General features: G+C 32.7%; 1 protein-coding gene across 1 annotated transcript; it reads left to right on the top strand.

Moving 5' to 3' along the window:
* The first annotated feature begins 975 nt into the window (after nucleotides 1–975).
* On the top strand, nucleotides 976–23,165 carry LOC108910188 (protein takeout-like). The gene is made up of 5 exons (XM_018714728.1): nucleotides 976–1,117; nucleotides 16,176–16,268; nucleotides 19,510–19,663; nucleotides 20,310–20,446; nucleotides 22,686–23,165. The coding sequence occupies exons 1-5, from the start codon at nucleotides 1,060–1,062 to the stop codon at nucleotides 22,985–22,987; spliced, it is 744 nt and encodes a 247-aa protein (XP_018570244.1). The 5' UTR covers nucleotides 976–1,059; the 3' UTR covers nucleotides 22,988–23,165.
* The last annotated feature ends 566 nt before the right edge of the window (nucleotides 23,166–23,731 follow it).

The following is a 23,731-nucleotide window of genomic DNA, read 5'->3' as shown; positions in this document are numbered from 1 at the left end:
TTTCCGAATATGTAATAATATATAAGTATATCACGCGCGTGCGTCGTATATTTCATTTTGCAACTAAAGCTAAAAAATAAAAAACTTTCCAGGTTGCAAATTTGAAATTAAAAAAAAATGATAGATTTCAATGTATTATTATGAAATCTCCCATTGTGGAAGATGCTCGGGATCGTCCAGACTAATAATTAGTTAATTTGTTTATAAGGTGTGTTATTAGTGGTAAGGAATGAGAGGATGCGATGCCAAAACGTTCTGGTAATAATAACGGAGTTTATAAATGTTTAATTCAAGTCATAAATAAAATTCTTCTGTTTATAACTTTTGGTCTAATCAATACTTTTTGACGCTCGAGGGCTAATTTTGTAGGTCTTTTGAAGACGAAAAAAGTATTTTACTGTTTTCTCGTGGAAATGAACGGAAAAAGTTATAAGCGAAAAACGTGAATTTACGTAAAATTATACAATTAACCAGCCTGTAAACAATCTTCCCTCCATTTTCATGACTGTGGAAACTAATATGTTATTGTACATAATATTTAGCATCTATAGTGATAAATTCAGCTTGCCGAAACAAAAAGTCGTGAAATGATCATTTCAAAATTCACTAAAAAAATTTGGAAATTTTTTAGGTCCCTTAATTTCTTTGTTGAGTTTGTAAAATACGAACTATTTAGATTTTAGATTTTTCCGTGGATTTATTCAGTCTCAATAATTTCCCAAACAAAATTCCGTAAAAAATCATTCATGCGAATTTTATCCTTGGTCTCGAAATATGAAGAATGATAAATATTGGAGCAATTCAGACGAAGTGGTTTTTACCTGGATTTGACTTATAATTGCAACCGTGACCTCTTTCATTGTTGAGGAGCATATACGCTATTCCATGAATAGAATTTGGTCTTGTCGCGGAGAATTATCAAGCTCTCTGTTAAGGTTAATATACGTAGCTCGGTCCGGTATGCCTTGAACTGCCCCTTTTAAAAAGATGTTGTTTTAGTAAAACAGTGCGGTATGATCAGTTTTTGTCAAAACGCCGACTAGCTAGCAGTGGAAAAATATGATTTTTTTATTGGGTCTGGTTTTCGGCGTCGCCGTCGTCTCGGGCGCACACTTACGTAAGTATATTTATTTTTTTAATTTTCTAATCATAAATTGTTTGTTAATAACTTAATATTTCACTTGAGCATTTAGTGTACGTTTATATCATGAAAAAAATATTAATTTGACCCCACGATTTTGCATTTTCTGCAATTTAAATTTATTCAGCTGTGTTTCTGGTTATTTTAAGTTTTATAAAGTTACTTAAAAAAAAATAATAAATGGGAATTTACGGTTTTTAAAAATTAAATGTGCATTTATCCGATTTTCAAAACACTTTGTGGCTTTGAAACTATGGATTTCTTGGAATAAATGCTTTTCAGTATCTCCGCCAGTGGTTGACAAATTCGTACACAGGGTGTTTGTAAGTGCGAAATATTTTAGGGGGCGGTTGTCGAAGAAAAAAAGTTCATATAAACGTACATTACATTTTAATTTTTTATTTATATTTATTAATTATTATTTCAGAGTTGTAAAGATATTGACTCGAAATTTGATGGTTGTATTTTATTTAAAAATATTAACGGCAATCTACTAAATAACGTATCAATAGAAATTAAAAATACACAATTTGCAATAAAATATGTTTGATTTTTTTTCCTCAAAAACGATGCATCCTACGAAAAAAATTGAGGAGATCAATTTCATTCAGAATTGATAGCGGATTTCTAAAAAAAATATCAAAACGGGAAAAAGTCAGTGGCGTACCATTTTTTTTCATTCAAAAAGTTATTGCATTCTCGCACGAACGCCACTGGTGCAAGTAGAAATATTCGAATCTCCACAAAAAATGCACATTTATCCCTCCAAAGCGATTTTCAAATTTTGAGTCAATATCTTTAAAACTCCCTAAAATATTTTGCACTTATTTACAAACGCCCTGTATAATAGTCGTTATATTAATTTTTTTTTGAAATTCAAAACGATTTTCATGTAAATGGCATCTTTTTTCTGAAATACAACCTGCTTAAAAAATTTGTATCGTTATTTCCGCGACACCCTATACAGGATGATAATTAAAAACATCGACAGACTTTGCGGATCACTTTTTGGGTAATTTTAAATCAAAAAGCACTGGTCCGCAAATCGATGGTTTTCGATAGAGGATACTGATCTTTAATAAAATTTCACCTCATATAGGGTGTTATTTAAGTACGTGGTAAAATTTCAAGAGGTGTTTCTTTGAGTGATTCTAAGACGAAAAGTTTATATAAACATAGCTTCGTTTTCAAGATACAGGGTGTCAAACTTTTTAAAAATATAGTTTTTTTCGTAAAAATCTTAATCTTATAACCGATTTTGTTGAAATTTGGCAGAGTTATTTATCTAATTTAGCCCCAACTAGATTAAAATTATTAAGTCCAGTGACGTCCCGTGTGGCACCTTAACCAATATTTTTGACAAAAAAAATGTGACTGACTTTTATAATTTTTTTTCGTATTAAGCAACCAAAAACTTTTTTGTCTCTTGAATTTTTTTCATATCTTGTTTCCCTTTTGAAGAAAAAATCACTATTGTCCATAGACAGCAATAAAAATTTTTAATAATTATTAATAAAACCCAAAATTTTTTTTAGCAAGCATTAATTTTTATAGCAATTTCTAATACTAGACTAGACTATTGATATTAAAAAAAATAACAGGTACACCCCACTTTTTGATAGTTTGGTAGTTTTAATTTTTTTATGTTGTCCCAAGAATATGCAATAAAGTGATTTTTATTTTATTTTCTCCAAAAAGGAAGCAAGATACGAAAAAAATTCAGGTGACAAAAAAGTTGTATTTTTAGTTGCTTAATGCGAAACAATTTATAAAAAAATGTTAAAAGTCAGTGGTGCACATTTTTTTTTCAAAAATATTGGTTAAGGTGCCTCCGCGACGCCACTGGACTTAATAATTTTAATTTAGTTGAGGCTAAATTAGCGTCATTCTACTATAAATAACACTGCCAAATTTCAACAAAATTGGCTAAAATATTATTACGATTTTTACGAAGAAACGATTTTTTTTTAAGTTTAGGTCCCTGTATCTTTGAAAACGAAGTATTACCAGATCTATGTATTTTTAGCATACCTTGTGAATGTTGAAAGATGTCTCGATCTGTAAATATTAGAATAGACGAGCTTAAAGATTACCTTAAAAAACAAGAATTTTAGAAATAAAAAATTTGCGATCACGCTTGGGAAAGCGGTCTTATAATTCAATGAGCCAAAATTTTGAGAAAGAGAAGTAAGTCAAACCAACACTTTAATTTTTCAAAAAAAAAAAAACGAACATTTTAATAATTTTAATATTACTTTGCAATCCTCGGGCCTCACGTTGAGCGCCAAATTGTGACGTCTCTAAACTAACTCACTTTCTTAGCAAAAATAATACTCATTGTCAGTTACCGTTAAATTAAAATCAAAAGGGACCGTGATTATTTAGTTGAACGGTGTTGCAAGTTACTATGTCTACTGTGGATCTTTGTTAAACATATGATATCTCTAACTATGGAAACAGGCTTAAAAAAAAACAAATTTAAACTGTCAAAAAAATTAAAAAGAAAATAAAAATAATTTCAGAAGACGAAAATAGATATATTTTCGAAACGTTGGCAACTTTTTAAAGTGCGTGATATAAATTGATGTTTTTTGTATTTTGTATTCGTCCGCTTTTTTCAGTGTTATATTTTTGGGCGGACAAACTATTTTTATAATAAATAACCCTTGGCTTATTTGTTTCATTATTTTTTTAAATTTTGTTCATAGGCAGCAAAATATACAAGAAAAGAATCACATTTTCTAGAATAGCTCTGCGGACTTTATATAAAATGACGGAACTTACGCTAATGATTCATGTAATTAAACGTAAAAATCGGGCTGAATTCTAATATAAATAGGTGTACCAGTAGCGGACATATCGGTTAACTAAAAGCTCCGGAAATTCGACGCCATTTAATATTTTGTAAATTGTCGCTACTTCTAACCGCTTATGACGTTTCCCAGAAAATAGATATTTTTACTTCATTATAAGATTTTAATGGGCCTTATTTAAAAAAAATACCACTTAGTTGTACATCAGGCACCATTATAAAATCTATATTATATTGTAATAAAATTAGCGACTGGTTGTTAATTGAGTTGTTAAAAGTAATAACAGTTGAGAGGGTATTATTTACGTTATGATTATAACATTGCATTTGATGTATTATTAGAACATAGAAGTGAATATTATAAGTTATTTAACTTAGTTATGCCTTGTTCATCTGAACAAGGCATAAGTTCATGTATATTTTTTTAAACAAGCTTTTAGTGAGCTTTTTGTCGCCAAAATGTAGCTATTTTTATGCTCTTCAAACTATAGTCTGTTTAGAAATGAAAGAGAGTAATAAAAGCTTATTATGTATGCAAATCGTAAATAAATGTAGTACTGGTGCTTATATTCAATATTTTTATATTATGCATTATCCGTATAGATGAGGTGTACTTTTAAAAAAACTTTGTGTGACCGGGTTGTACTAAATTGTAGCAGGTAGCTAAAATTTAATCTCCGACAATCCGTCTTTGTCTATGCCGCTTCAATTTCTCAGTCCATTTCTCTTATAAGTAAACAATATAAAAACAGCATTTCAAAACATGAGGCTACTTTAAGCATCTTATCCGGGTTAAGAGGGTTTTTAGTAATTCAAATAAAATTATTCAATATTATTAACAAAATATTTATTTAAATTTAATGAATAGACTTTTATACCACACAAAAATATATGTATTTTGAAAATTCAAATTATGGTGAGTAAATGTTTTGTTGTATAAATGTACAATAAAGAAAATAAAAAAGTAGGTATATTAAAATTCATCCTCTGAATATTCTGATGAATTATCTTCGTCTCCTAGATTGATAACGATAGGTTCCACAGTAACGTCAATTAAATTATCGAGTTCCTACATTTTCTCCTCTTCTTTTTGTACATGATGTATACATCTTTGCCAGTTATCTGCAGTTACTCGTTTCAAGCAATTTTTTAACAAAATTTTCACGGCACTTAATTTAATCGTCGTATTATTTCGCGCTACATCTCCTTTTACCTGCGCCCAGACTAATTCGATTGGGTTAAGTTCACAGTGATAAGGTGGTAACCGTAGTACCGTTATTTGGCAATTTGTTGCCATTTAATCGATAACATTAGTGTTACCCGATAATTACCTGAAACGAAATATTACCACGCCCATGGCCGGTTCTTATATCGGAGTTTTTTTACTCTCTTTCATTTCCAAACAGACTATAACATATAAAAAATTTTAATCCGTTATTTCACTTTTTGATAATTTTTTTGTGCTGAATTCATTTACGTAAAGAAAAGAAAACTATAGCATTGGATATTTTTGAGAAAAATCCATAAAACGTTATTCTTTTGAAATAACGCCATCTTTAGGTTTCCATATTGAGGTAAACGACATTACGCATTCATCACGAGATAAAGCATGAAAAGACGAGGTATAACACTATGGGCTTTTGATGAGCCAATCCTTAAAAAAATGCTTTTTTCTGATCAGACATTAGGGGCTTCCCCCACCCCTTCTGTCTAGAGATACAACAAAATGTCAATAACAAAAGTTATGCGAAATGAATCCGGCTATCCATATTTGTATACCTGAATAGGAAACATTTCTAAAAAAAATTCCACTCTATGTTTCATTATGTAGATTGCGCCCCTTGGAAAACTTGTAAAACTATTTCCAGCGATTTCTCTTGGTGATTTCACTTTAAATACAGAAACTGCAGGTATAGATTAGTTTACAAAAAATAAGAAGAGTTTGCTCTATAAACTTTTTTTTGGGGGGCGTGGTATTCAAGATACAGGGTGTTAAAGTTTCCAAAAAAAAATATATTTTCCGACAAATATTCATATTGCGCTGAACGATTTGAATGAAATTTACTACAGCGTATTCGTTTAATTAGACCTTTTATTGAATGTAATATTAACCTCGCGACGTTAACCAATGGCGTGCTACTAAAGGTGCCGCTCCGTTTTCCCAAGAAAAAAATCCGGCACAGGCGGTTTTTTGTAGAAATAATATCAAATTCAGGTATTGTCACGTTAAGTGAATGAAAAGTGTTTCTTGGTATTTTTTAATAGTAATAGTAGTAACCTGTAGTTAGTAATTATTTCTACAAAAAACAGCCAGTGACGTATATTTTTTCAGGAAAAGAGGGCGGCTCCTCCACTAGCACACCACTGGTTAAAGCAACGAGATCAATATTACATTCAATAAAAGGTTTAATTAAGTAAATACGCTGTAGAAAATTTCATTCAATTCCGTCAGCGCATGAAGATATAATTTAACACCTTGTATGTCGAATACCCCAGGAAAAAAGTTTATAAAGCAAAGTCTACTTATTTTTCGGCAATGAATCTAGTCCTGATGTTTCCGTCTTTAAAGTGAAATCTCCCTGTACAAATGCTTACAGAATGTTTGATTTTAATATTTAGCCACCCGCTTAAAATCCATACTTAAAAAACTCGCATTTTCATAAAAGTGTTAAATTCAGTGGTTACTGAAGTTTCTTAATAGTAGGATGTCAAGTGGTTTGATCCACTATGTTAATCACTCTCATAAGATCAGGGACAATGTACATAATTATGAAAGGTGAGAGAAAATAATTTGGCACAATTATTTTCCGAACCAAAAAATAAACTTTTTTTTGGAAGACGGATAGTTCTATAGTTATTTTAAATGTGACACCCTATATATTATCACATTTTCGTATTCTACGTGAAATTTAAGGGTCACTTTATTAATTATTCCCTATACCCAGGAGTTATAGATTTTGAGATATTAATTTTTAAAGAAAAAAATTGACAAATACAAGGGTTCGCAGAGATGCTAATAACTCTTTTCAGGAGCGTGATTTGAAGCGGATTTTTGGTACTTGTGAAGGGCATAGATAACACTACATTATGGTATACCAACAAATTAAAACATTTAATACTAGGTGTTTCATTTTTGGCGTTACATTTTGATAACTTCAAACAGCTGTAACTTTGTTAACTTAAATGGAACACCCTGTATTTTTTTACTTTGTCGTATGTAGATTGAAAGCTTCTTTCAAGCCATATAATCATTGTTAGGTTGCCGTTAGTACTTTTAGAGATATTTGCAATTTTCTATTTTTTGGGCAGTTTTTCTCGTATCAGACCTGCTGTCAAATTGGCCATGCCAGAAACACCCCAAAAACAAGTGAAATAACATGACATTTGTCAAGTTAGTTGTCAAATTATTGTTGTATGTATGTCTGTATAGTTTTTGCCGAAAATTTAAATAAAAATGCCTAAAGATCGTTTAAATTATACTAATGAGGATTATTTTAATTTGCTTGTTATTTATGGAAAATGTGACAAAGTAATTTCAAGAACATGTAGAGAATCTGCTGCTTTCTTCCATAAATAACAAACAAATTAAAACAATCCTCATTAGTATAATTTAAACGATCTTTAGGCATTTTTATTTAAATTTTCAGCAAAATCTATTACAGACATAACAATAATTTGACAACTAACTTGGCAAATGACAAGTTGTTTTAATTGTTTTGGAGCGTTTCTGGTCTTGGCCAATTTGGCAACAGGTCTGACACGAGAAAAACTGTCCTAAAAATACAAAACTGTAAATATCTCTAAGTGTAGTAATGGCAGCAACCCTAACAATACTTATATGGCTTGAAAGAAAATTTCAATCTACTGTAAAGTTTTTCACAAAATAACTTTATTTTATAATAAAACAATACAACATTGACCAAATTATCTCAACACAACACCTCGTCAGTCGTCTGTGGTCATTCTCTCTCTCCCGTGTCCCTGCCTTTCAGTCTGAATTTCCGCGCTTTGGCCTTCACTTCTTATCGTTGTTTTATAAACAACGGCCCCAGTCGAAATAATACCCTAACATTCGGTCATCCTGCGTTGGTCGCGGCCTCGAGACCATCCTGCAATACACTGATTGTCCCTGAAAGACAGAGAACACAACAGTACACCTTCTAACAGGCATTACCTAACTTAATTTGTTTATTCCTTTATGTCGTAATTTGTCTGTGATGTAAATAATCCTTAAGATTCATTTGCCTCAGTTGCACAGCTCAGAGGCCAGAATTTTAATACTAACGTAACCTTCAAATAACAATCATGAAGACTGTTCCGCACAAAGGCACAAATAACAATCATAAAGACTGTTCCGCACAAAGGCATAAATAACAATCATAAAGACTGTTCCGCACAAAGGCATAAATAACAATCATAAAGACTGTTCCGCACAAAGGCATAAATAACAGAAGGCAACTAGCATGGTTGTGAACATTGGCAAATACACAACAATTCGCACAATTAAATCAATATTTATTTTTCTAATCATTTAAAACTGAACTGCAGAGTTTAATGTTAAGATGACGTCGTAACTTGTGTGTAATGTAAATAATGCAAATGCAACGCAACATTCACAAGACTAGCAAAATCCTCAAGATTCATTTGCCTCAGTTGAACAGCTCAGAGGCCAGAATTTTAATACTAACGTAACCTTCAAATAACAACCATGAAGATTGTTCCGCACAAAGGCACAAATAACAATCATGAAGACTGTTCCGCACATAGGCATAAATAACAATCATGAAGACTGTTCCGCACATAGGCATAAATAACAGAAGGCGACTGGCATGGTTGTCAACATTGGCAAATATACAGCAAACAGTTCGCACAATTAATTCAATATTTATTTTGCTAATCATTCAAATTTGAACTGCAGAATTTAATATTAAGATGACCTTGTTTTGCACAAAGGCAAAGCAACATAACAAGGCATCTAAAATGTCTGACAACAATATTAGCGAATAATAAATAGAAAAGATAAAGAAATGTGGTAATATATTTCTTTTTGACAGTGCGACTCACCTTTTACAATTTTTGTTTGAATTGTTTCATTCTGTCGCTTGCAACTACCCCTCGGAATCGTCTACGGTCCTTGGATAGGGACTGGACAAGATATCTGTCATTCGCTAACACCTCCTTAACCAGAACTGGTCCAATATACTTCTGAACCAACTTTCCACTACTAAGTCCCTTGATAAGAGGTGTTCGTTCTACCAAAACCATGTCTCCTTTCTGGAACCTTCTTGCTTGTAGACGATTTTTATCATACCGCACTTTCATAGAACGAGCAGTCTGTTCAAGTTTATTCAAAGCCTCAGACCGATTTTTAGAAAGTAGGTCTAGTCTGTCAATACGCGAAACATTGTCTGTGATATTTAGATCGTACTTAAGTCTAGGGCGGAAACCGTATAAGAGTTCACATGGAGTTTTACCTGTACTAGAACTAACAGTCATATTAATACCGTTCTGCACTTTGGAAATGTTCTCTTCCCACGACTCATAATCAGTCCCAACGGCCGCACTTAAGGAGTTAAGGATAACCCGGTTAATCCGTTCTACTTGTCCGTTGCTTCTTGGACAAGCGACCGCATTTAACACATGTTTAATATTTTCTTTTTTACAAAACTCAGCCATTTCTTTACTAGTAAACCCTTTTGCTCTATCGGTTATAATCCTCAAAGGGTTTCCCACAAGTTTCATTAATAATTGTAAACACTTTATAACTGGTTTTGTGCTAGTGTCTTTAACTGCCTCTATCCATGTAAACTTGGTAAACGCATCCACTATGACCAATAGGTGATTGTTACCATTTGAATTCTTACAAAATGGTCCTAAGTGGTCTAAATGAATAGTATGGAAAGGCTCGTCGATTTTCGGAATTGGGTGTAAATAGCCACGTCGTCTCCCTGTCGGCTTTTTAACACATAAACAAGGTATACAAGCATTGACATACTTCGTAACAAATTCTTTCATTTTTATAAACCAGTACTTGGATGATATAGCATCTAAAGTTTTCTTAGACCCGGGATGTCCAATATCGTCATGATGTTGTTTTACTATCCTCCAACGAACGTCTTTTGGAATGAATAATTTATTTTTGCCATTTATAGTAACACAAAGTTTATCGTCTATTATTTTATAGCGATCTTCTGCCGTACCGTCTTCAATTTGTTTTATTAGATGTTGACATTCTTCATCTTGTAATTGTATACATTGCAACCAGTCGGATTCTTTTATCAAATTCACATTAACATATACTCTACTAAGGGCATCTACGTGTTTCATTTGTGTCCCAGCACGATAAACCACTTCAAAATCAAATTCCTGCAATTCAAGATACCATCTTCCTATCCTCGTATTCAAATCCTTTTTAGTCCAGGTTAAGCGCAAAGCATTACAATCAGTAACCAATGTAAATTTCTTGCCAATTAGGAAATTGCGAAATCGGCGTGTACTAATCACTACAGCCAGTGTTTCTAGTTCGTAACTGTGATATCGTGACTCACATTCAGATGTTTGTTGACTCATATATGCCACTGGTTTCCAACTATTACTATGCAATTGCTTTTGTAGCAACACCGCACCTAATCCTACTTTACTTGCATCAGTATGTAGTTGAATCTCTAATTCTGGATCATAAAGTGCAAGTACTGGGTCACTGGTTAGTTCAAGTTTTATGGTCTGAAAAGCATTTTCCTCAGATTCACTCCATTCCCAAGTAATATTTCTCTTAGTTAAATGTGTTAAGGGTTTAGCTTTCAAAGCAAAATTTTCTATAAATTTTCGGAAATAGGAGGCTAAACCAAGAAATTGTCTTAATTGATGGACGTTTTGTGGTTTTGGAAAATTTTGCACAGCCTGGATCTTTGTTGGTGATGGTTTCAGTTCACCATTGCAAATAATATAACCTAAGTAGTCCACTTCATGTTTTAAAAATAAACACTTCTTTCTATTTAATGTTAGTCCAGCTTCCTTCATTCTTTGTAAGATGATTTCGAGTCGTTCTAGTCCCATATCAGGTCCTTTCGAGACGATAAGGATGTCATCGAGATAAGCCAATGCATAACTAAATCTGAGATTTCCTAATATTTGATTTATTGCTCGTTGAAACACAGCAGGCGCGTTGGTCAATCCGAAAGGGACTCTCTTATATTGGTAGTGTCCGTCTGGCGTGACAAAGGCAGTATAAGGTCTACTATCTTTAGCCACTTTTAATTGATGGTAGCCCGATGTCAAATCTAGCGTGGTGAAACAGTCATTGCCAGCTAATCTTTCCAGTTGGTCTTCAATCCTAGGTAAGGGGTAGTGATCACGTTCGGTGATTGAATTTAACTTGCGATAGTCCACGCACATCCTTAAATCACCTGTTTTCTTTTTGACCAGTAGAATTGGACTGGCATACTGAGAGATAGTAGGCTCGATAATGCCGTTTTTAAGAAGATCATCCACCATCTTTCGGACAATTTCCCTTTCATAGTATGACAATCGATAAGGGCGATAGCATACAGGTTGATTACTTGTCAATTTTATATTCATTTCTATGTTAGTTTGTCCTAGAGCTGCCATATTTTCAGAAAAACAAACCTGGTATTTCTCGAGCAATCGATCAAGACGTTGTTTAATTTCTTCACCCCATTCATTAAATTCGTTGGTGTTGATTAAATCAGAAGAATGTGTCACTACACCTCGTGCAATACACTCTCCTTCTTTTAAATTTACCTGCACTTTACTAATATTTAATACAGTCAGAATACCTAATTCATTATTGATTTCCATAGTTTTTGGCGGAACCAAAATAGTAAAACCATTGCGACATTGTTCAGAAGAGTTTATTTTTAAATAACCATTGTTAATTTGTGAAGACACTTGAATTTTATTTATTCCGGGAAATAGTTTAACTCCAACGCAAGTGACAAGAGGACATTTATAGTTTTCCTCAATAGCCGACGGCAATTGTCAGATATCAGTGTTATTATGAAATTTTAAAGATTCCCCAGTTTTAACAGTTAACACATCTGATAACTCAGTGAATGGTTGACCAATTAATAAGTCAGCATCTTGCAATTCGTTGTTTACAATTACTATTGGGACGTCTCGTTCAACATCATCAATGGAGATGGATGCATGTGTTTGTCCTATAGATTTAATAATAGCGCCTCCGAAACCTTGCATAATTACTTGCTTACTTGTATCGATGGGCAATTTCAATGATACAGCTTTGTTTAATTTCATAATATTACAGCCGCTACCGAAATCTACATATGCCGACATAGTTGTATTGTTTACTTTTGCCTCAATATGGTACTTTTTATCACCACTGGATATTTTGTGTATTTTTGTAGCGTTCCGTTGATCAAATTTCTTTTTAAAACACTTATCTTTTGTATGTCCCTCTTTGTTACAATAGAAACAAACGATTCCTTTACTAAATTTGTTTGTTTTAATATTATGATTTGAAGTTCTCGATCGAAAATAATCTTTAGAGGTTGATGCTTTAGCGGAACTGCCGACGTAACTATGTTTGGGTTTCACTTGATCCGCGATGTTTACATAATCCGAATCAGATAAGAATTCTAATAATTTCTCAGGCGTATCACACCTAGCCGCCTGTGCGCTGGCTTTTATTAAATTGTTATTAATGGTAGAAATTATTACATCTGAAATAACGGTATCAGGAAGATTACAGTGTCTACCTACTCGAAGTTTTTCATAATAGAATTCGACAACATTTTGTTCCGGTCGTCTTTCCGTATTTACAAAGTCTTTAAGTTTGGCTGCGATTCCTTTATGTGGCGGAAAAGCACGTTTTAATTGTTGTTCCCAAGCAGACCATGTTTCTGGCGCCTGCGTTAGACATTCGTACCAAGACTTGGCATTCCCAGTTAAACGCGCAGTCGTACAAAATATTTTGACTTGTTCGTCCCAACCGTAAATTTTGCTGATAGAATTTACTTTTTCCAACCATTGATGAATAGTCATGCCGTCCGTGGATCCATTAAATGATGGTATTAATTCTAACCGGCCAGCAAATCTCGAACCTCCGAATTCCTGACGGGATGAACTAGGTCTTTGTTCATTATCAATGTTTTCATTTAACTCACACGCGCGCCGCGGCGGTGTATAAGACCGCGTGTTTTGTTGCGTACTTGAACAGGACGCATTAGAATCACAATGCGATTTTGAATTACGCACAACACTTTCCAAAAGTTTTAGTCTTTGTTCTAGTAAAGAATAATTTGAATCAGTATTTGGACTGTGTGCACGCTTATTGCGTTGTCCAGACTTTGATTTTGTGCCCGAATGACTCATAATGAATAATTACAGACAACAGACTAGACAATAAAAATGTTCAGTTGAAAAAAAACAACAATAGGCTTTGAGAACTCACCAAAAATCCAATAAAGCACAAAGCACTCTCGTTGCACGGCACTGCACTTTGATATTAAAATTGATATTTGTTTATTTAGTGTTTGTTTTATCTGTTTGTTTATTTATTTACTGCATCCCACTTCTGTAATGTACAGTTTTTCACAAAATAACTTTATTTTATAATAAAACAATACAACATTGACCAAATTATCTCAACACAACACCTCGTCAGTCGTCTGTGGTCATTCTCTCTCTCCCGTGTCCCTGCCTTTCAGTCTGAATTTCCGCGCTTTGGCCTTCACTTCTTATCGTTGTTTTATAAACAACGGCCCCAATCGAAATAATACCCTAACACTACATACAATAGAATAAAAAAATACAACGTGTTCCATGTAAGCTAACAAAGTTATAGTTGTTTGAAGTTATCAAAAGGTAACAGCAAAAATGAAACAGTTAGTGTTAAATGTTTTAACTTGTTGGTATACCATATCTTAGTGTTACCTATGCCCTTAACAGGTACCAAATATCCACTTGATATCACGCTCCTGAAAAGAGTTACTAGCATATCCGCGGACCCTTGCATTTGTCAAATTTTTTCTTTAAATATTAATATCTCAAATTCTATAACTCCTAGGTATAGGGAATATTTAATAAAGTGACCCTCAAGTTTCACGTAGGATCCGAATGCAGTAATATAGGGTGTTAAAAAAAGAGTGTAAAATATTTCAGGAGGTAATAGTATGAACCAAAATAAGCAGAAAAGTCTTAATAAACATGGGTCCGCAAAGTGGTAACGGTTGCGGAGATATGGACCACTATTCGTTTTTCAAACATTTTATTTTATTAGGAATAAACCGACAAATAAATAAAAAACAAAGTTACAGAAGATGTTCAAAGTGCCCTCCGTCCATTTCCAAGCAGGCACGACATCTTCGTCTCAACGATATTCGAACTCTTTCGAAAACACCCTCCTTGGTTTGGATTTCTTGAAACTTTTGATTAATCCGTAGCTGCAGCTCTTCCAGGCTATTTACAGGAGTACCATACACTAATGTCTTCAAATATCCCCAAACAAAGAAATCTAGAGGGTTCAGATCAGGCGATCTTGGAGGCTATAAAACAGGTCCGGCCCTTCCTACCCATCTATGTGGAAAAGTTTGGTGTAAATGCTCTCTAACGGCCATGGAAAAATGAGCTGGAGCACCATCATACTGGAACCACATTTGTTGCCTCTGATTCAAAGGAATGTCTTCCAAAAACTCATACAGTGTGTTCTGCAGAAAGTTGAGGTAAGCAGCGCCTGTTAATCGGTTTGGTAAAACAACAGGACCTAGAAACCTGTCACCTACGATACCCATCCAAATGTTTATGAAAAACGTGCCTGATGTCCAGATTCTATTAGAGCATGAGTATTTTCGTCGGCCCAAATATACGTATTGTGAAAATTAAACACTCAATTTCTTGTGAATCCGGCCTCATCAGTAAAAAGAATGTTTGCAAGAAAACGAGGGTCTTCAGCATCATGACGTAGAAACCAGCGGCAAAAAACCAAACGTGCTTGATGATCATTTATTGGATTTAAGGCCTGTACTCGTTGCACATGGTATGGATAAAGCAGTTGCTCGTGAAGGATTCTCCAAACAAGAGGACCACTAATTCCTACCTCGGCTGATATTCTCCGCACACTCGTACCTGGATTCTGCTCTACCATTGCTAGAATTTCTTCTTCTGCTCTAGGAGTGGATACCGACCTTGGTCTTCCGGATAAATGGCACTGTTTGCTCAAGGAACCGGTATCACGCAATCTTTGGTGAATTCTTATAAACATGCGTTGTGAAGGAATCTGGCGGTTTGGATAAGCGTCAATATAAAGACGTCGCGCTTCGGTGGCGTTCCCATTAGCACGACCATACATGAAATGCATGTCTGTTAATTCTGCGTTAGAGTAACCAGCCATAGCGAAAGAAAACTTGTGCACTGAGAACAACTGTCAAATACGTACTGTTTATTTCACTAAACATCAACCAACTATTATAAGAAAATACACAACGTTTTTGCAAAATAAAAAAGGGGCTAAAGAACATAAAACATTCCATATATCCGTAACCGTTACTTTGCGGACCTATGTTTATTGAGACTTTTCTGCTTATTTTGGTTCATACTATTACCTCCTTAAATATTTTACACTCTTTTTTTAACGCCCTGTGTATAGGGTGTCCCATTTAAAATAACGAAGTTGGTGTCGACTTCCGGTATAACCGGAAGTGCTGGAGAGTTCTAGATATTTTATTTGTGTTCGCTCCAGGAACGTTGCCATGTTGCCAAATTTTCAAATTTTTCGAAACAGTATTTTCCTAGATATCGATCGACGCAGTTCCCGGTGGAACACCCTGTATTATATAACCTTCTTAAAATCACTAAAATAATCGCTCATTAAAGTCTCTCGACGTACTTAATCAACGCCCTGTGTATGGCTGAAATCATTGCTGTATTCCATGTTTAATACTCAGACTTTGTCGGTTCATAAACTGATGAGTAATTTTTTATTATTCTCTGTAAACAGGGTTATAAAAAAGATTTCAATTAATGTTAATGGCTTGTTTAATGGTACTACGTCAGTCTTGGATAATGAAAAAAACTTGTTTTTTTTTAATGATGTATCTTAAAATTTAAACATTACTGACGTTACTACAAAACGCAAGCTGAAGTGGAAACTAATGTTCGCTGAGATATGCACATCGTAATTTACGTTTAATTAAAGTCATTGATATGATTACATATTTTAAAAAAAGTTTTTATGTCATTTTTCAGCGGACGGTGTAAAGTTGTGCCACAGGTCCGACCCCGATTTTCAGAAATGTGTCGCTAAAAGCTTGGGGGAGTCTCTCAAATACTTCACAAACGGTAAGTATCAGTTGTCACTTTGCATAAAAGATGGAGCTCCGTCAAATTTTTTATTAAACACCCTAGATATTGAGTATAGTCTACGGTTTCTATTCTACTTTTTTTTAATTACAAAATCTTGAAATATGTGATATGTGGATTAATTGGTAAAAAATAGATTTTGAATTTTTGGCGGATTTGTTGATTTGAACTCACACTAAGTCACAATGAAAATAGACCTTTTTAGTAGTGACGTCACATACGCCAAATAATAGGCAACCCCATACTACACATTGTCATGAAGAATTTCTACTAGATCGATTTTCGACCTTCGTACTTTAGTCATAAGTGCGAAAAAATTGTCTTCTTTGTCATGACCTTAAATATCGCGATATTCGGATAATATTAGAAATATTTAAGAAGTTTCAAACAACAGCACTATTGACTTTTATAGTAATTAATAAATTTATTGAAATTATATTAATGTTATTGAACATGCGCATTAAAGATAATTTCATGTAAGCCTCGCAACAGGGTACCATTCAAGAAAAGTTTGGTTGTGGTTAAAAGTACGTCTATAATAAACCACGTGAAAAAAAAACACTCGATAAACACACTGACAACACAACACCAAGAAAAATAATAAAAAATATTTGATAGAAATAGAAGATGCCAAGAAGAAGAGAAAATACGCTAATGATGACAGCGGCGATATATCAACAAGATCTCACCTGCGTATGAGGCTATTCTTCCCAAGCATGCGCATTAGGAATAACACGGCTAATATTAAATTTCTACTTTATTTAAATTTAAGAATATTATTTTATATCGTTTTTTGTAAGTTTTAAGCACATTAGTGTATCTATTTTACTAAACACGTGTTGGTTGTTCTTAAATACTTCCAAAAACCTTGTAAAAATAAATTAATTTGAAGTTGTTCATTTTTATTGTATCTATGTAAATAGTAAACAAGGGTCAGATTCGATCTTTACAATTTCAACTATGACAATTTGTTGCAGGTTGCCTAAATATATGACGTCATACTAAAAGAGTCTATTGTGAAAATCCAAATTGATGAAATTTAATTTTGGGATCTTACAAAATGGTTAGAGCTTGTCTAATTATAAATTTATGCGATTCTTATCTGTGTTTACATGTGTAAAATTAAAATTATGCAACTTTTTTTTAATTAATGTCAAGATTTTCAACATAATTCACAATGTAAACATGTTTTAATCATGTGGGTGTCCTGTTTATACTTCAAAAAACTAGGTAGCGAGGTCTTCTTGGAGAAATAATGAGTGATATGTATAACAGTTTTATTTTTACATTAACGTTGCGTTTCCGAGATACAGGGTGTTAAAATTGTTCCTTTGGAAAAGGTTTTTTTAATTATCTTAAATGGAATGTTATTTTCTTTATTCTGATGCACACATTTTTTTTTTTCGTCACCCTAGATGAGTGGTGACCTCATCGATATTTTTTTAAATGGGATTGTATACATTTTCTTGCATGGTTTGACTAAGTTTTTTTTTCTCTTTCCAACCGTATCAAATTTGTATGCCTTTGCATAACGAATTTTTTTATAAAAATGTGAAAACTTTCAGTCTTTGACTTTTAGTTGAATTAAATTGGCCTTTAAATGGTAATTTTGGTTAACTTGTCTGAATTTTTTATATAAGTTAGTTTGAGGTACCTATGTAATAACAATAAATGACACTAATTTTTTTTCAACCCCCGGCCAAGGGTGAAAAAAAAATAAATTAAAGGAGCTTTTCAAAATAGATAAGATCTAGAGAAAAAAGTTTCTTATAAAAGTTGTAGAGTATAAAATTCTACATGAAAATGGTCTATGGACTTTTTCTTGTACTATTAAAATTTAGTTAGGGAGACTAGAAGTCAAGGGATGATTTCAGAAATTTAAAAAATCATAACATGAATGAATTTAAATTTTTTTTTTCAAATTTTTCCTAATAGAAGAAAGTTTAGTACCTAAACTTGAAACACATCTAAGACAGTTAAGGTAAAGGAAAAATATGTATGTAACAATAACTTAGTAATATTAATAAACAAAAAATTGTATAATACAAAATTAAATGCAAACAAAAATGTTAAATGATTAGTGAAATTTAAAAAGTACTGTTCAAACTATTGTCCATTTTCTTTCTATACATAATTCGCATCTTCGAATTACACTTCCAACTGTATTTAATTTAACGTTATGTGGAATGATCAATATTATTTGGTGGTGTTATACAGGGTGATTCACAAATGGTGACCAAAAAATTAAACCTCGTATTCTTTGGTGAACTTTAAGGGGTCTTTCCTATAAAGTTTTTATTTAGTACGCTTCGTCAAAATGATACAGAGTGTTAAACTTTAAAAAATATTTTTAATTTTTTTTAAATAATTTCAAAACTAGTAAGTGAAATAATTTGAAATTGGGCTCATGTATTTATGAAAACATTGTCCAAAATCTGAGAGCTTTTCCTAAAATTTACATGCTCCAGTGGCGGAGATAGAGGGTGTCGGTGGCATATTTTTCTAAATAAAATAGTACGCCACTGCTTTAGGGTAACTACCATGATATTTTCGGATTCGACTTTCAATTTTCTACAAATTACTACTCTCATGTTTTTTAAAAAAATCCTGTAAAAAATTTATATAAACACATTTAAAAAATATCGATGACGTCACCACTCATCTACAGTGTGACGAAAAAATATTATGTGCGTCAGTATAAAAAAATAGCATCCCATTTAAAAATTACAGGGTGTCCAAAAATAGGTAACCGAGTTGTAATAACGGGCCGTATCAAAAAGCTATCAGTGGTGTAACGCTTTTAAAGTTATTTAAAAAAAAAATACCGCACTCGATTGATACAAATTTTCACTTTTTGAATATTTAATTCTTATTGAGCAGAACATATGAACCACCTTCAATATTTTTTCAAGAGGAACTTACGCCAAGTTTTTTGCGGTACACTCTGTAGAATGTAAAACGACTAACATTTATTCCATTCCAAATACGATCCTTATCTTCGTTTATGTTTTGTAAAATTAAAATTATTACACTTTTTCTAGGAAATAATGTTGTTGTCAAGGTTTTCGGCATATTCCACGATATAAGTCCGTTTTAATTACATTTAGGTGTACGTTATTAGAAGATGTAAACAATTTACCGACACGAAACAAGAAACGAGACACGCAGTGGTGTTAAAAAGGTTAATATTAAAAAAATAATTGATTCAAATCTATTCCAGGATACAAAGAATTAGGCATCCCTCCCTTAAAACCCCTGTTCATCGAAAAGTTGGAGATAGATCCGGAAGCAAAACAGTCCGTTTCAATCCAACAGAAGTACCACAACATCAATGTTCATGGAATTACCGATAGTACCTTTGACAAGTACTTTAAGTAAGTCAAATTGACCTTATATGTTATTGCATAACTACTTGATATTCTGTAAATCGACATTTAGGTCAGGTTGGCCACTGGATATGTAAACCAGCAAATGAGCGGAAATCGTAGGTCGCCCATAGCAGACGTTTTCAGTCTGTAGAGACTTAAAAAATTAAGTAGGATTAATAAGAATACTTGCAACATATTATAAAAATAAAATGTTTTCTAATATTCAGATAATAGATTGAATAATAGTTTTCACAAAGAAACATTTCCGACCGTATTTTTTGCACAAGAGAGTTCATCTTGGAATTATAAAGGTCCTATCGTTTTTGGTATGCAGAAATATGTACCCACAAGTAGGTATACCTTTCTAATTTAGTAAATAACAAACAAAATAGGTATGTAAAATAATAAAAGTATGTATATTACAAATATAAAATGTCAAGAAATTTTAAGGATTGCGCAAGTAAAAAATTCTTAGTACGGTCCTGATCTCCGCTTCTTCATCCAAGGACATCGAAAACGGTTCAGTGAGATCAAAGTGCCGATAGCGAAGTGAAGCTACCAGTTTACGTATGCTGTGATTTAGCATTGTCGTTCCACTTATTCCGCATCTGTTATGTAAAATACTTTAACACTAATGTGTCTTATTTTGCAGGATTGAATTAGACAACGGATGCAGCTGGGTGACTGATGCATCAACACCTGTCGTTAGAATGGAGGCAGACTACGAGATAAAGGGACAGTTGCTGGTGTTTCCTATCAATTCACATGGAAAGTGCAATATTACTCAGTGTAGGTTTTGTTCACATTATTCCCTTTTATTTTATTTGTTTCGTTCAAAGGGGGTCAAAGTCAGCAAGAAATTTTATTTTTTTTTCCAAATAAAATTTGGTATGCTTGCATTGGTTACCTATACAGGATGTTCTGGGAACATAAGTTCAGTACATAGTTTGGTGGCAGATAGAAGACGACTCATTTTTAAAACCAACCTTTTTTTTAAATACTCACATAAAATTACTTTTATTGTGCCATTACTTCAGCATGAGATAGAGTAATTATAAATGAACAAAAAAGTTGTATATTACAGGAGCGTAAGATTAACAGTTTTCAAAATACAGCCAGTTACAGTTACACAGCTGATGCATACCACGTGTGCACGCGGCAGACTTGTCCTATGGAGAAAATGTAAACTATTATTGTGAAACATTTAGTAAATTTCAAGACAATTGTTTTCCAGTTTTTAAATAAATAAAATAAAAATGTATCGATTTTGTAGTAAGAAGATAGTGTTATACCTAAAATTTAGCTCGAATTTTAGTAATTATGAATCTCTTAGAACATGAACTTGACTTTTAATCAAATTATGAATTTGAAAAATATGTAATTAAAGTACCCAAAGATTCACGTCAACCAAATTCACACGTATTAAAAATAATTTAGGTACTTACGAAAAAGCAAAATTGAGTAATTTAAAAAAAAAATTATCTCAGCTTCTAATCAACTTACAACAACGATTTTTTTTTTAATTCGAAGAAGACTAAAGTATAGAGGTTACTATTTTATTTTATAATAATTACCTATCTTAACAATTTAATAAATATTAACATTTTTTCAGTCATTTTTAAACAAATTAAATTTGAAAAATTAAATTGTCTGTAAATGCATGTCAATAGAACTATTTAGGTACAAAAACAACTAATGATTGAAACCCTACAACGCCTGTGAGCTTGGGAAAAATGAATTGAAAATAGCATCTTCTTAGATAATAATAAATTCCGCCAACGCCAAGCTAATGAGACTTTTGGGCTGAAATTTTTACCACTTATTAAGGGTGCAAAAAGCCTAAAAAATTCTGAATTACAAGTGTCTGCGATGAAAATTGCATTAATTATTAGCAATTGAAAAAGCGGACAATTTCGCCCATTTTTGAGTTCTTGCGCATAAACAAATTATCGGAATTTAATCGGACTTGTCTTATTTTACATATTTATTTAATACCTACCTTTTTTGTATAAACCTTTTTTCTCTATGAATAACAGCTTTTTTACGCGAGTCAAAAAACCACTTTTCCATAACTTTGACCATTGTTTTAACAAAGTTTCCCAACTAATCTCGAGTTGATTTTTTGATATGTTGTTTATAACACGTTTCGGAACAATATTCCGCAGAGAAACTTCTAATAGTATTTTTTTTCCCAAAAAAAAGCTATAATGACTGGCCTAAAATTTTTGTTTTTTAAACAGAACAGCTAGGGTGGCCCAAAAAAAAACGAATTTTTTTTTCGTGTTTCTTGTGAAAATATGTTTATCATCTTTTAAAAGAATCCCCCTCAAAAATCAGCTCAAAAAAAATTTTTTTGGAGGTCGCTCAAGATTTTTAAAAGTTTCCAAAATTATCAAAAATTATTTTTTTTTAATTTTTTTCCCGTTATTTTTTCATTTTCTAGGTTGAAAAAAATCTCGATTCTGAAAATTTCAAATCGATATTTTAATTTCTAAAGGTCCGTATTATTTTAACTTTCAAAGTATGTACCTAAAATGTTTTCTAAAAATAAATATCAACAAACCAATATTTTTTTTATTGAATTTGATGAACAAAAAAATTAAAATAAATTTCCCCAGGTAAAATTTACTACCGCACTGTAGCTAATCTTTATAATTTTAAAATTTTAGTGTCTGGTGATTTATTTTTACTCTTTTATTCATCAACTTCAATAAAAAAAATTATTAGTTCTTTGATATTTATTTTTAGAGGTCGCTCGAAAACATTGATACACTACTTTGAAAGTTAAAATAATTATGAGTGACCTTTAGAAATTAAAATATCGATTTGAAACCCTACAGAACATCCTGTATAGAATCCTTTCCTTCTTCTGATTACAGTGATATATGCATGTTATATGTTTGTTTTGACAGTTTGCATAAAATTTTGGTTTGGCCACAATACGGAGAACCGCATAATGTAAACAATGTATTTTTACGTTCATAAAAGGAATCGCTTTGTATGCCAACTCTTTGTTTCTCTTTTGCAGACGACGTGGTAGACCGGCATATGATGACTTGCGAAAAGTACACCAAAAATAACGAAATTTATCTACGTGTCGTAAACTATACTATGGATATAAATTCAGAAAGTATCGTTTACGATTTCGACAGCATCTTCCCGGGCAACGAACAGATTTCCAACGAGATCGCGAAAACCCTCAACGAAAACTCCTTGTCGATTTTCAACGAGGTGAAAGGCGGTATAGAAAAGGCGTTTTCCTTTGTCTACATGCAGTACATGAACAACGTTTTCTCGAGAATACCCTTGAATCAGATATTCTTGGATTAGTAAGGAGTCTTAAGGCAGTTGTACACGTAGCGAAAAATCGTAGCGACTCTTCACATAAATCAAAAAAATCTGTACAGATAAATTTCTACGTTTATGGCTGTCCTTACCAAATGTATACTTTATTTCCAATTAGTGTGGTGTCTTTGTTTTTTTCTTTTAAATATACATAAAAAAATAATCGGTTGCCTTGCTTCCCTATACTCTGTCGAATCAATGTTCTACAAAGGTTTTATATGTAATTAAATTTTAGAACCTGCCCCTGCAACAGCTTTATGATCCTGTCATCAAGATCTGTGAATATTTATCCTTAAAGCTCCCATTTTTAGGATACAGGCAACTGGCCTTAAAGAAAAAAAATGCTTTAAACTGAAACCCTAAGTATGCCTCCCGTGACTGTGTCAATCATATGTATTTATTAAATTATATAGTGGGTACCCTGCAATTCATATCAATTTGTTCTTAACTATACTCAGGGCCGGCTTTAGAGCAGCCCAATCGAGACCACCAAAAAAATGGGGCTCTCAAAGTACACTGATAAAAAAATGTTTTCTCCTAGCCTGCAGCTCTTTTAATTATGTTGTATATTTATATAAGTTCATGCATAATTTTTTTAAAACAAGCTTTTAGTGACGTCATTTTATTCTCGTATTCTTCTCAGCAAACCCTTTATTTTGATACCCATACCATAGGGGTGCATAAAAAATAACTGGTCCGCCAGGTTTGGGAGTCCGCCATATTGGATTT

Source organism: Anoplophora glabripennis, unplaced genomic scaffold (assembly GCF_000390285.2).
Source record: "Anoplophora glabripennis isolate ALB-LARVAE unplaced genomic scaffold, Agla_2.0 scaffold322, whole genome shotgun sequence".
Classification (NCBI taxonomy): domain Eukaryota; kingdom Metazoa; phylum Arthropoda; class Insecta; order Coleoptera; family Cerambycidae; genus Anoplophora; species Anoplophora glabripennis.
The sequence above is the reverse complement of the archived record's forward strand: the minus strand, read 5'-3'. Positions and strand labels throughout refer to the sequence as shown.